At 40.9% G+C, this 14,234-nt stretch overlaps 1 protein-coding gene across 1 annotated transcript in view; it reads right to left on the bottom strand.

The window, feature by feature from the left end:
* LOC118003458 (collagen alpha-4(VI) chain-like) overlaps positions 1-14,234 on the bottom strand; it is an 89,652-nt gene that overhangs the window by 17,329 nt on the left and 58,089 nt on the right. The window contains exons 25-32 of the mRNA XM_034994543.1: positions 13,605-13,655; positions 9,136-9,171; positions 8,969-9,031; positions 7,628-7,690; positions 6,409-6,444; positions 5,397-5,433; positions 2,537-2,548; positions 1,955-2,448 (exon numbers count right to left, since the gene is read on the bottom strand). Coding sequence (XP_034850434.1) covers positions 1,955-2,448; positions 2,537-2,548; positions 5,397-5,433; positions 6,409-6,444; positions 7,628-7,690; positions 8,969-9,031; positions 9,136-9,171; positions 13,605-13,655 — 792 coding nt within the window. The remainder of the gene's footprint in view (positions 1-1,954; positions 2,449-2,536; positions 2,549-5,396; positions 5,434-6,408; positions 6,445-7,627; positions 7,691-8,968; positions 9,032-9,135; positions 9,172-13,604; positions 13,656-14,234) is intronic.

The following is a 14,234-nucleotide window of genomic DNA, read 5'->3' as shown; positions in this document are numbered from 1 at the left end:
TAGGAAACAGAATTGGTTTCCAGCATCCCGGGGCAAGAATATGTCCAAGAAACAGAAAGGAGAGCAGACAGAAGTGACAGAGCTGAGGTCCAAGTATTCTGAAGCTGGTAGATTCTTTTCACATACCATTATACCCTTTTACCTGGAACCCAAAGCAACTAAGAGGCCAAGGACATCCTGACCAAATAGTAACCCTACATCAGATCCCAACAGTCTGCCCAGGATCCTCTCAGAAAGCCGCACTGATGGGCATTTGAGGAATGTAACTGTACCCCAAGGATCACTCTCCAAATGTTAGGGAGATGCCTTTCTGAAAATAGATCATCACACCAGGGAGGGAGCTCGATAACATTCACTTGTGACCCCCTTTCCATTTTAGAGCTGAGCCAAATGAGACTCGGAAAGATGAAGAGACTTTTCCAAAGGCACCTCATTGTTGATGGAAGAGCCACTCTCTAATTTTAAGTGTTATTTGGTTGCACCCTGCCCTTATGCATCCATTCAGGAAGTTATTGAGAGCTGCCCTCTTGCTAGCCCGTCTCTGTCCACACAGCCTACTGGACAAGAGAGGTGTAACAGCAAACAAGGAACTCAACGCTCTGCATTTTAACTTTGTTTCTCAAAACCCAAGGCATTTAGTCCAAAGGTTTGCAAGCTATCATAATTTTACCTATTGATTCTTAGAGGCATATTCACAGCTGTGGTAACAGTGTCTGTCGCCTACCATTTCTCCTTAAGAGAAAATTAAATGGTCTAGCGCAGCTAAATTGATTAGCTATTAGGTTGAACCATATGACATTTCCACTTTTGCTGGTCCAACACAGTTGAATATTGGCAATGTCACATGGTTCAGTCTGACATTCATAAGCATCCTGGAGTCTCTTAAATAGAGAACCACTATTTATTTTGATAGATCATCCCATATATTCCATGAGAATGTGTTACATGGGTTTCAGTTAGAAAAGTCAAGTCTGGAGAATAGGTAAATGAATTGTGGTATATACCCACTTAGCGTAGTTCAGAACAGCAGTAAAAAAGAACAAGTTCCCCACATGCACAACATAGATAAACAAGGAGAACAGACATCATGTTGAGTGGAAGAAGCCAGATATGAAAGAGTACTATATATGCTATAGAATTCAATTGAAATGAAGGTTCAGAACAAGCCAAACTGCTTATTTGACTGCAACAGAAGCCAGAAGAGCAATGACTCTGTGGAGTGTGTGGTTTGGGGAAACATGAGCAAAACTTACAGGATGTTGAAAGGGTTCCAGATCTTGAATGATGTCTTGGTCACAAGGGTTTAAACATTTATAAAAATCCATCCAGCTGTACATTTTAAATTAAAGCACTTTGCCCACTTTGTTATATGGGTATGTGTTTTATACCCCAAGAAAGAAAAGAAAGAAAGAAAGAAAGAAGAGAGAAAGAGAGACAGAAAAGGAAAGGAAAGGAAAGGAAAGGAAAGGAAAGGAAAGGAAAGGAAAGGAAAGGAAAGGAAAGGAAAGGAAAGGAGAGTTACATTCTACAGACTCTCCTGATACAATTTAGCATAGTGGGGAAGCATAGGCTCTAAAGGCAGATAATATCAATCTGCTACTAACCACATATTTGACTTTTGATGGTATACTTAACCTCTCTAAGCCTCAGTTTTCTTATCCCTGAAATGGAGGTATACAGTAATACCCACCTCATAGAGTCTTGGGGATATTAAATAAGTGAATGTTTGTGAGGCACGCTGCACAGAAGAAGCGCTCAAGAGTGGCCAGTTGGTACTAGTAGTTAACACTAGTAGCAGAGTCCGTAACGAGGATCCCGCCCACCCCCCCCCCCCCCACCCCCCCCCCCCCACCCCCGCCCCACCGCGGCCCCTGCATACACATCAATGCGGTCCTTGATGGAAGGGTAGGAAGCAGGTACTAAGCGCCTGCCTCCCAGGGGCTCCCCCGCTTACCAGCAGGACATCCGGGAGGTTGTGCTCCTCTGTGAAGGTGATGATCGCAGAGGTGATGTCCAGGGCACTGAGCTCCAGAGTGGCAGTGCTGAAGGCATCCGTATCGTGAGCCCAGCCCGCCTGGAAGAACACAGCCACTTTCCTCGCGAGAAGGCCTGAGCGCACACGTTTGAATACATGTCTTGCGACAAACCTCATGGCCTCCCCAAGGTTCCTGCTGCCCGACGAGCCTTGCAGCGCGATTGTCCTGACCGCCTGCAGGAGCGCGGGCTTCCCCTTGTGGTCTGAGAAGCGAATCAGGTAGTCTGTTTTGGCGTTGTACGAAACGACGGCCACTCTGGCGCCCGTTGGGCAGTTACTCTCACTTATTTCCATCCTCATCAACAGAGATAATAGAATGTTTCTCATCCTCTCAAAATCCGACTGGGAGACGTCATTGGACATGTCCAAGGCAAAGACCACTTCGCTAGGGAACGCTGGGCATTTGGAAATACCTTAACACAATGGACACGCAGATTTAAGATTTTCCGTAATGCCTCTGAACAGGTGACATTTGAGTGAACAAGAAGATATATTACTTACCTGTTGAACAAGCTGGAAGGGAAATTGTTTTGGAGAAAAAACAAGACATTGTTAGTTTATAGTTGTCCAGTTTCCAGGTGAGTGCTTCAATATTGAAAAACCATCTCCTCTGAGAAATTCAAGCAGTGACCTTCTCTGACTCCTGCCTGAGTTTGGCAAAGACCTCGATTTGCTCCCCAATCCATTTTCCCTTTTTTCTATAGTAGTAGATCCTCAGTCTCTGGGCATATGGCTGCCTGGAAAAAAAGACTCCATTTCCCAGTGGGGGAGCTATCCTATTACATTCTGAACAATAGAATAAGAGAAATGGTTGAAACAACTCCAAAAAGATATCCATCCCCTTTCCCTTTCTTTTCCTGATAGCTGGAGCTTGGCCAACATCTTGGACCTTGAGGTGATTTGGGAAACAAAACACCCTCCCGACAATGGCAGAGCAAAAAAGAATAAAGAGCTCATGTCCCTCAATACTGTGGAGCTCCATATCAACCCCAGACTGGCCACTTCCTGGCTTTGATCTGAGAAATACCTTTGTGTCATTGCTATTGAGCACTGAGGTCATGCTGTATTGAACTTAAACTTAACTAATTCACTGAGCTATTCTGAAACTATACATATATACACACACACACATATACATATACACACACATCTAAAACTGTATATAATATACAATATATATCATATACTATATATTATGTATAAGTGTGTGTGCACACGTAATATATTTTTATGGAAAATATCAGAAAACAAAAAATTAAAATTATCCTTAATTCATAATGTCTATGTATGTATTTGTATAAATTTAATTTGTTATTTTATTTTATAAAAACTTGGACCTTAGTATATGTCTTATTCTGAATCTTTTTTTTACTTAGCATATGATAAACATGTATTCTTTTTTTAATTTAATTTTATTATGTTATGTTAATCACCATACATCATTAGTTTTTGATGTAGTGTTCCATGATTCATTGTTTGTGCATAACACCCAGTCTCCATGCAGAACGTGCCCTCTTTAATACCCATCACCAGGCTAACACATCCTCCACCCTCCTCCCCTCTAGAACCCTCAGTTTGTTTCTCAGAGTCCATCATCTCTCATGGTTCGTCTCCCCCTCCGACTCCCCCCCCTTCATTTTTCCCTTCCTACTATCTTCTTTTTTTTTTTAGCATATAATGTATTATTTGTTTCAGAGATATAGGTCTGTGATTCATCAGTCTTACACAATGTATTCTTTTCATCAATAAATTTAGAGCAGTATCACCTAGTCCACCATAGATGTCTCATGATACTCCCACCAACATCCCTTTGTGATGAGCATGCTTGTACATGTATCTGTGCATCTCTGTCCAATTGTGGTCCTCTATAAATCTCTATAATTATGGCTTTTGATATGCAGGGTCCAATTGCTCTTCGGAAAGGTTATACCAACTGACACTCCCACCAGCAATATGCATTTTATACATTTCCCAAATTTAGATAGAAAATTTTTTCTCATTTTAAAAATATTTCCAATTTGAGAGACAAAAAGAGTATCTCATTTTTGTTTGTATTCTTTGGCTTCCTGTGAGGTCAAACATTTTTACAGGTTTATTGGTCATTTGTATTTTTTCTTCTCTGAAGCTTCCATTCGTGTGTTTTGTCCATTTTCAATCTATGAGTTTTTTTTTACATTAGGTTCAACAAATATGAAATATCTGTGCTTGTGGATAAAAATGATTGAGTGGGAGCAATTGTATATATTTCGACATGACAGAATTCACAAAATTAGGTCCTTGGCTTGGGTCCATTGCTTATATTGTGTATATTTTGTTCCCCACTTTTCTCTTTACTTTCGACTTCACAGTGCTCTTCAATATAAAGGGGTTTTAACTTTTGATATGGTCAACTCTGACATTCTTCCTTTGTGGACAAAACTATGGTATTATTTTTTGTGATTTCTAGAAAAAGGACTTCAGAATCTTCTTGAACAGAAACTGAATGGGAATGGACAGAAGATGGAGTTTGAATAAGCAGGGCTCGGTGTCTGTGGAGAGAACCCAAGCACCCAAATTAAGCACTCTGCCAAATCACTGTTCCCTCCCTATTGCTAGTGAGTGGAGAAATGTACATATGCAAATATCCAGGAATACACTGAAGACACTCAGTAAATTCCAGTCTGGGGCTGTGACCAAATATTAAGATCTGATGATTTGTAATTCCATTTTTAAAACATAAATGCAAATAAAAAAGGACATATTTCTTATTGAAGGCTCCCTGGTGATCCCTCTTGTTTAAATGGATGGGATAAAAATAACAAAGCTTTTCTTTATTTGTTTTGTAATAAGAAGCACCAAGATGCAGACATGCAGGTATGCAATTGGCATTGCCTTTCATTCCACGTGATAATGGAATTTCTCTTCGCTGTTGAGACAGCATGCCTTTCAGCCACTTCATTTCTGAGACCACATTGGCGAAGATTACTTACCCGAAAGGAGATTGAGCCAAATATATTAATTTATAAGAGCCTTTCATGATGGGGCCCCTGGGTGGCTCAGTTGGTTAAGCATCTGCCTTCGGCTCAGGTTATGATCTCAGGGTCCTGGGATGGAGCCCAGTGTCAGACTCCAGCTCAGCAGGGAGTCTGCTTCTCCCTCTCTCTTGCTCCTCCCCCACTCGTGTGCGCGCACGCGCTCTCTCTCTCTCTCTCTCAAACGAATAAATAAAATCTTTTTTAAAAAAAGAACCTTTCATGATAGACAATGGTACCTCCCAAACCTCAGTCAAATCCACAGGTGATTTATGTCCCCAGTTCATGACCATGATTCATCCCCACTTCACACCACTGGCCCCCATTTGAGCCTTTCCCAAACAACTTACGGCAGTTCTCTTGTATGATAGCAATGATTTCACAAGGCTGTTAGAAAGATGGAGAAAGAGGGAAAAGGAAAAAGTATTTAATTTGAAGCATATTCAATCTCACTCTCATGACTTAGAAATGTCATCTGGGTATTATCAGTTTCTTTCTGAAGCTTTTTAAGCTACAATAGAAAACACAAAAATTGTTACAGCAGATGAAATGATCCATAAGTTATATTTCTAGATACAGTGGATATTTAAAAATATTTAAAATATATTTTATATACCATAGAGTGCTCATATTATTAGAGATAGGTAAATAAGGGGAACTCTTTCTTATTTTTTTATCTGCCTCACAAAGCAATGGAATCAAATTTGACTTTGAGGAAGTTTCAATCCAGAAATCTTGGCATAAAAGGCAAAGAAATGTCTTCAAATCCTGGATCTCTGTGTCAGCAATTCCTGGAATTTTTCTTTAGAATGACTGCCAAGACATGGACCCTTCACACCCCTTTAGAATTCTGCTTTGTTCCTTTGATCTCTTCCTCGGTGTTCTGTTTATCCCTTGACTCTATTACTTCTTGGTTCTCACTTGTCCCCACTTCCTTCCCTCCGCAGTAGTATTTCTGTGCTTGTGAGATGAAAAACCATCATAACTTTTCAGATTGTTTTCAGGTGTGTCATGACACATGAAGATAGACTCTACCATATGTTGGCTTATAAATACTTTATAAGCAACTTCTGAACTTTACAAAAAGGCATATTGTGTAGAAGTTGTAGCCTCAAAGTCTTTCTCTTCATGTCAACCGGTAGTAGTACTCAAAAACATCCAGATTGCCTCCATGACTTAAAATATTATTCTGCTCTTTTCATTGATGTGATTATAACATTTCAGAGGAAAATCTATAAACTTAAGGTACTAAAAGAATTTATAAGAGGAGAAACAAAAGAATCCTTACAGATTTCTACCTTATGAAAGTGGAAAGCCTCATGTGCTAAAAAGAATAGGTTTAGAATTAAAATGTTCACCTACCGTCATATCTGCCAAGCCTTTGAGCCCCTTGATGCCCTGGAAAGAATAGAAATGAGTCTAAAATGTAAGATTCTGAGGTCCAATACATTATTCTCTGGAGTTGGCAAAACATCCTCAGAAAGATATCATAGTACATAGACCCCCTTTTTCCCCTACACTCCTGGCCCTGGAATTCTGGCTGACCCCTTAAGGAAGAAAGTTGGAGTGGCTAGGAGGTGTGTCTCAGACCTCAGAGTCTAGGATATCCAGGAATATGCTACATAAAGACTCTTAGAAGATCAGGTCATCTTGAGAACAAGCCACAGTTTAGGATCCAATTCAGGAAAAGGCCTTTCAAGATCTCAGGACCATACAGTTCTAAAGTAGACCCCAGCCATTCCCTATCCCTCCTCCTCAGGCTACCCACCACCATCCTAACTCTGCTCTAGTGCTAAGCAAGTCATCCCTGGAACCCTTCAGAACAGATAGGCCTGACTGAGGTACTCTGGGAGTCTAGAGATCTTTGTTTTTATTTAGATTCTACAAGGTAGCGATTTGTCACTTCAGGCAGGTCACTATAATCTTCTCAGCCTTTGTTTTCTCATCTGTAAAATGGGGATGTGCGTCATTCTACCTTCAAATTTTTGATTCTATGACTCTGTGGCTCCTCTACGGTAAACCCTAAATGCAGTGAAACCACCGGGTTCAGCCCCTGGCTCACTCACTGTACCATCTCTCATGAAAGGACAGCCTAGCCTCATAGGACAAGGGGTGGTGCAAAATGACAATAGCCCCAAAGTCTTTCCCTTCATACCAAATGACCTCCCAGGGAATTTTAAAAATATGTGTGGACTTGCAACATTGTCAATTTAGTTCAGATTATATAAATGTCACATTTTGTTAGGATTTCCTTCTAGTGTTTGCATAAATCTTGTTGCTCATCTTGTTTACATTGATAAACTCAGTCTTCAGTGAATTTTATGTATTATGTATTTAGACAGGTTTATAAATCTCCAGCCGCTCTAATATCTTCCCCATGTTCAAGTAAACAATATACATTGAATAAATATACTGTGTAAGGACTTGAAGCTAATGTCCTCAAAAGCAAATTTGGCTCATTCCCTATACAGATCTTCTAGTGCCTCCCAAATGTTCATTTCTTCATTCGGATGGCTCTTAGCAAATCCTTATTCACTTTTACACAAAGGTTGAAAATAAAAGAAAGACGAGTCCATGTTACCACTGGTCCTGGAGGGCCTTGGTCACCTGGAGTTCCAATAAGTCCAGGAAAGCCAGCATTACCCTAAAAATAGCCAAACCAAAGGAATAAGCTTCTCCTCTTGAATACAACTCAATTAAAACCATCAGACCCAGTTTGAGATACTAAGTTGTCATTATTTCTAAGATCCAATGAGTCTGCTATGGACCATTTAGTTTATGAACTGTATCAATGGAGTGAGACACCAATGGTAGAAAGGGAGGCAGTCTCCTTTGGGAGCCATCTAAATTGCCCCCTACAGACCTAAGCCCAGCCAACATGTGGACATACACACAGACACGCACTTCTAAACCCAGCCTTAAAGGATGATCAATACTCAGTTTAGACTCCAGGTCATATAGTTAAAAGAATAGGAAATATACATTGAGAGCCTGACATCAAGAGAAAGGAAAATTTCTTTCACCACCTTCTAGTCTTTAGAGTCTGAGAAAAGGTGTATGCTGACCACGGCTCACTGCTTGTCTTATAGGTATTTGGACTGACATAGCATTATCTGCATGTAACTGATGCTTTGTCCTTTTTTATTTGAAACCAGAGACATAAGTTTAGCTGAGCAGGGCAATATTAGCCAGCAGCAAACCAAGTTAGGCATAGATCAATTTTTTTCTTTATGTCCTTGCCAATGTATGAAAATACCAATTATTGAGTGCCCCTAGATAATAAATATTCTCTTTCCTCTTTTCTGCACTGAACATAGTCCATGTCTTTTTCCCAGAAGGCCTTGCTCTCTAATGTCTATCTGATAAAAACTATCAAGGTTTTAGATATCCACAGGCTCTTCCGGAAAAGAGCTGCCAGTGATTGCAGCTTTTCGAGATTGAATCTTTGGAACCTGAGGGAATGGATTTTTAATGGTGGACTCTACAAAGCACAATGAAAACATGGCTCAAAGTCCACCAGGATGGCAGCCACATTCCTGAGAGTCTAGTCCTAAATTAGCTAAGAGAAAGTTAAGGTTTGAAAAAATCTTACAGAAATAGCAATGTTCGCTCTGCAGCTAAAACAATACCCTTCCAAATGATATCCAGACTTACCATAGATATTGATATTGTGTGACTGAAACTCCAACTTGGATTTTCTGTTATTACGCTTTGATGAGCTGCATTTGCATTCACAAGATCAATGAGAGTGGTATTAAGTGGGGGGTGGGGGGTGGGGATGGCCTGAGAAAGGTGTAGAACGTTTACTGACTGAGGAGAAGAGCTTCCTGCTGAGAAGTCCATTAACCCAATAGAAATGCTCCCGTGAGGAGTGTCATGATGTGTACCTCTATAGATCTTGGGAAATTCCTTTAATTCTTACCCTCCTTCCTCTGATTCCCTTTGCCCCCTTCTCTCCTTGGTGGCCCCCATCACCATCTTCTCCCTCAAGAGAATCAAAAGCAAAACCTTGAGTTTGAAGAAAAATGACTACAAACAAATGACACATGCTGCATACCAGCTGCCAGACCCAGAAAGATAAATTCTTACTTGTGCACCAGGAGAGCCAGGAAATCCAGGTTCACCCTAGTGTCGGAAATGAGATAAAGTTCTGTTTAATGTCATGAGATTAAGTCTTTCTTTGACATTCCTCAGGGAAAAAGAAGAAACAACTATAATTTTGAGAAAACAGACTCAAAACAGGTGCCAGGAAAAACAGCTATAGCAATAGTTGTTATCTTGAGCTACTCCCAAGTGGCCATTTTTTATTTCTATAATTCAATGTGAAACAACTTGCAAATGATTTTTACCAATTCTTCCCCTTCCTTCTTTGCCAGAGAGGAAGGGAACAATGGGACAATGTATTACATATTGTGTAATGGAACTTCCTTCTTAAGCATTTTTATCTAGTGGTCTAAATAACCAGAGGTCTGATCCAACAGAAACCAAAGGAAGGGGTACCAAATTGACTGCTGGAAAGCAGGTGCTCGTTGTCAGATCAAAGCACACTATAAAGCAACTGTTCATTCAACAAATATTTAGTTAGCACCTACTGCATGCCAGGCACTTTTCTAGGCACTGGGAATTGAGCAGTGAACAGAACAAAGACCCTGCTATCATGGAACTTACCCGCTAGCAAAGGAAAAATGTATGTCAGGGAGAGATAGATGCTATTCTAGAAAGGGGATTAAGGGATAAAGAATGACATAGATAGGTTTGGGAAGGGGGTGACTATTTTATATAAGGTGGTCAAACAAAGCCTTTTGGTAATGGCAGCATTTGGGCAAAGACCAGCATAACTTGAGGAAGCCAGCCAAACAGGTATCTGGGAGAGAGCATTTCAAGCAGAAGGATGAGTGTGTGAAGAACCCTGAGGCAAGAATATGAATATGTGCTGTGTTTGAGGAACCCTGGAGCAGAATGGCAGGAGGGGAGCAGGAGGAGATGATGTCAGGGAGTTCACAGAGGGACCAGATTGTATAGAGTCTTGTAGGCCATGTTAACAGGGGGGTTAATTCTGAATTAAATCAGGAGCTGAAGCTGGGCCTTGAGTAAAGGAAATGACATGATCTGATTATTCATTTAAAAGATGGGTCTGGGGATGCCTGACTGGCTCAGTCAGTAGAGCACATGACTCTTGTTCTCGGGGTTGCAAGTTCAAGCCCCATGTTGGGTGTACAGATTACTTGAAAATAAAATCTTAATAAAATGAAATAAAATAAAATAGGGCTCTGGCTGCTGTTCAGAGGACTAACTAGATGAGGCAAGAGTGGAAGGAAGGATGCCAGTTAGATGGCTTGGCCCAGAGAGTGGCAGGGGCAGGGGTGAGAAGTGATGAAATGCTGGATGTACTTGGAATGTAGACTCACAGTATTTGTTGATGGGGAAATATAGTAGGTGAGAGACAGACATTTATTAAAGATGCAGCAAGTGTCTGCCTTGAGCAACTGGCAGATGGGAGGCTCCACTCCCTGAGATGGGGAAGGCTAGAGGAGGGGCAGGTTGTCAGGGGAGTCAGTTCTGACTGACCGGATATTTGATGATATTAAAAGATTATTGTTAATTCTTAGGTTGATAATGGTATTATGGTTTAAATATCTATAAAGAATCTTTTAGAGATACAACTTGAAATATCTATTCATGGAATATATGATATCTGGGATTGCTTCAAAATAATTGGGAGAAGGATACATGTATGGTGGAATACATATAAAACAATATAAAACTGGCCAAGGGTTTTTCATTGTTTGAGCTAGGTGATGGGTACATGGGGAGAGGTGTCATTATATTAGTCTCTCCACTTATACATATGTTTGAATTTTTCCATAATCAAAGGTTAACAAACAAAAGAAGAAGAAAAAGGAAGGAGAAGGAGGAGGGGGACAGAGGAGGAGAGGGAGAAGAAGGAGAAAGAGGAGGAGGTGGAAGAGGAGAAAAAGGAGGGGGAGGAGGAGGAGGAGAAGGTTGTTTTGGGACACGCCAATTTTAAAGTGGAAACATGTTTAGAGTTTCAGAGATTGGTCCAAGCTGGAGAAGTACACTGGAGATCACATGATGATGATACTTGATGCCATGGAACTGGATAAGGTCACCTGAGAAGTAAGTGAAGAGGGGAATAACAGAAGTATAAGGATAGAGTCCTGAGTCCTCTAATATTTAGAGGTCAAGAACATTCAAAAGAAACTGAGAATAAGGAGCCAGCAAAAAACAGGGAAGTGCTGTGTTCTGGAAGATGAGAGAGGAAAGGTTTTAAGAACAAGCCCATGATCACCTTTGTCAAATGCTGCTGAGACTTGGGAGTATGAAGTGGGCAGAGAATAGACCACTGGATTCAGCACCATGGGTTTTACCTTGACTAAAGCAGATGTCATTGAGTGGGCAGGGCCAAGGAACGAAGGTTCAGTTGTCATCAGTTAGAGAGAACCAGAGGAAAGAAAGTGGAGTTTCTCAACCTCGGCACTACTAATATTTTGGACCTGACGATTCTTCTTCATTGTGAGGGGCTGTCCTGTGTATTATAGGATGAAAAATAGTATCTCTGGTCTCTATCCACTAGGTGCCATTTGCATCCCCTCCCCCAGCTGTGACAACCAAAATATCTCCAGACATTGCCAAATGTCTCCTGGAGGGTGAAATCACCACTGGGTGAGAACCACAGATACAGATCTAATCTGTCAAAGAATTTTGCCAGAGAGAAAGGGAACAATGAGACTATGTGGTTAAGTGAGGGGTTTTTATTGTATGTTTGTTTTTTAGATGGGCTATATTCCCACCTCTTTGTATACTGACAGGAATGATCTATGGAGAGGGAAGAAAATTTGATGATGAAGAAGAGAAAGGAGCCAGGACTTTAACGAAGCAAAAGGGAATGGAATCCAGTCCATGAGGGACACGATCAGTCTTAGATGAGGGCATGGACTCACATCCATAGCAGTAGAAGAGAAGGCAGGGTACAGAGGGAAGTTTGTTGGCCTACGTAGTGGTAGATGTACATAGAGGTTCTCTGCTCATTTCTCCTATTTAACTAATGAAACAAGAAGCACAATTGTTTGCTGAAATGTGGAAGGGAAAGCAGGTCTTAGAAGTTTGAGGGAAGGGGAGAAGGTATGAAACAGTTGATTCAGAGAAGAGAGTGAACAGACGAGGGGAAGGCAGCCTGCCAATGCTGTTTAAGGTGAGGCCATTAAGCCTTGCCAGGAAAAAACCATGAAATGTGGGCAGAATCTGTGTGTTCCACAGTGTTAGCCACACCACAATAAGCATAGGCTGCCTTTGGATTTAGTGCAGGGCTGATAGGTGGCTTAAAATATGGACATTTGAATTCTACCCAGAATTTCCCTGCTATGCAAACTCCCCACTAGAGAAGAAAGACTTAATTTGCCAGGATGGGGATCCCATGGGCTAGCTTCTACACTCAGATCTGTGTGACCATCACATATGTGTGACCATCATATGTGACCAGCTGTGTGACCATCAGCACATTACATCACTTCTCTGCATCTCAATTTTCTTATCCATAAATCAAAAAGGCTGAACTAGATGATCACTGAGGTCCCCATTGTTCATCACTGCACAGCTATTTACTAAGAGCTTACTATGTTTTGGGCATTTATACCCATTAATTATACTCAGGGCGTTTTCCTGATCAATAAAATGGCATTAGTGCCATCAAAGGAAATAAAAGAATTGCAGGGAAGCCAGCCCAGAGTTAATTAGCTGGGCATCACTAAACATCCTACCGACTTCTTATGTTGTGAAGCAATAAATGGTTACTTGTAGACTGAAGCACTCAGAATAACTGTAGCAACTGACATTTGATATGTTCAAAAGCTTCATGTAATTTCCATTCTTCAAAACCCCTGTCAGCAACCCATTAACTACAACATGCTAAAATACCATCTTCTTATGGGAGTAGAAATATTCAAACATACTTGAGTACCTACTCTGTGCCAGGCTAGTTCCAGCAATACAAAATTGAATAAGGTAAATCCACTGTCAAGTTCACAAACTGGAAGGTAGACATATATGTAGGGATAAATTATAATATAACCTCAATGGAAAGGGGCTACCGTAGAAATATGATCAACACACTTTAGGAACACAGAGTAGAGGACAACCAAATCTGCTCATGGAAGTCCAAGAAGGCTTCCACAAGGAAAAGTTGATATTTGAGTTGGTCTGAGAAAAGGAGTAAAAATTGTGGCAAAGGAGGGAGATGGGTAAGCACATCCTAAATAGAGGCAAGAGTGTTTGCAAAGGCAAGGAGCTGGGGAAGTTCCTAGCTGGGGGGGAACTATCTGGCACAGGCAGAAGATGAGGAAAGGAGTTTGATTTTTAAATAAAGCAGTGACAAAATCAGCTCTTGTTTTTTAAGGAGGGAACTCTGGCAGCTACAACATGTCATAAACAGCATTCAGAAACCATTTCTGGCATACCACCTGGATAATAAGTCTTAGTCTAATAAAATAAAATAAAAACTATAGTTTTTAGTTCATAATACTCTGTAAGGCAAGCCTCACCTTTTTTCCTTTTCTTCCCAGATATCCATATCCATCTGGACCTAAAAGGCCCTAAGAAAATGACACAAGATGAGTGGTAGAGTTATCCATATCGGTACTTGGTTGATTATATTATCTGAACCCTTGGATTAATCAGCAGTGCAAGGAAGTGGTGAAAGCAGAGGGGCTTGGTAAAGGCTTATCCTATCCCACAGGATAAACACTAAGCTACCTTTATAGGGTAAGGAGAGGATAAAGGTTTAAAATTTTAAAAGACCATGGTATAAGTACTTTTTTTTTTTTCCAGTTTTTAACTCCTCCTTCAGCAAGATTCTATACCTTGGCAAGATGATACCACAGTTGTAGGAAGCCAAATCACCACACAAAATCCCCCTTGGGCTTTTCTTGCAGGATAAAGTAAGAATGGCAAAAGCTCTAGAACTTGGTAAATCTCTAGAGATAAAGACAGACTTTAGGGGGAAAATGCCAGCTCAGAGAAAGTACTTGAGAAAGTAGTCATTATTCTGCTGCTGACGGTGCAGTAATGATAATATTGGCAGACAAGTAGTACTGGTGGTGGAGGTGATGGTGGTGGTAGAGGTGATAGTGGAGGTGGTGGTAGCAGTGGTGGAGGTGATGGTGGTGGAGGTG

Source organism: Mirounga leonina, unplaced genomic scaffold (genome assembly GCF_011800145.1).
Source record: "Mirounga leonina isolate KUSES-001 unplaced genomic scaffold, KU_Mleo_1.0 Mir_115, whole genome shotgun sequence".
Classification (NCBI taxonomy): domain Eukaryota; kingdom Metazoa; phylum Chordata; class Mammalia; order Carnivora; family Phocidae; genus Mirounga; species Mirounga leonina.
Note: the sequence above shows the minus strand (reverse complement) of the source record. Positions and strands in the feature narration are given on the sequence as shown.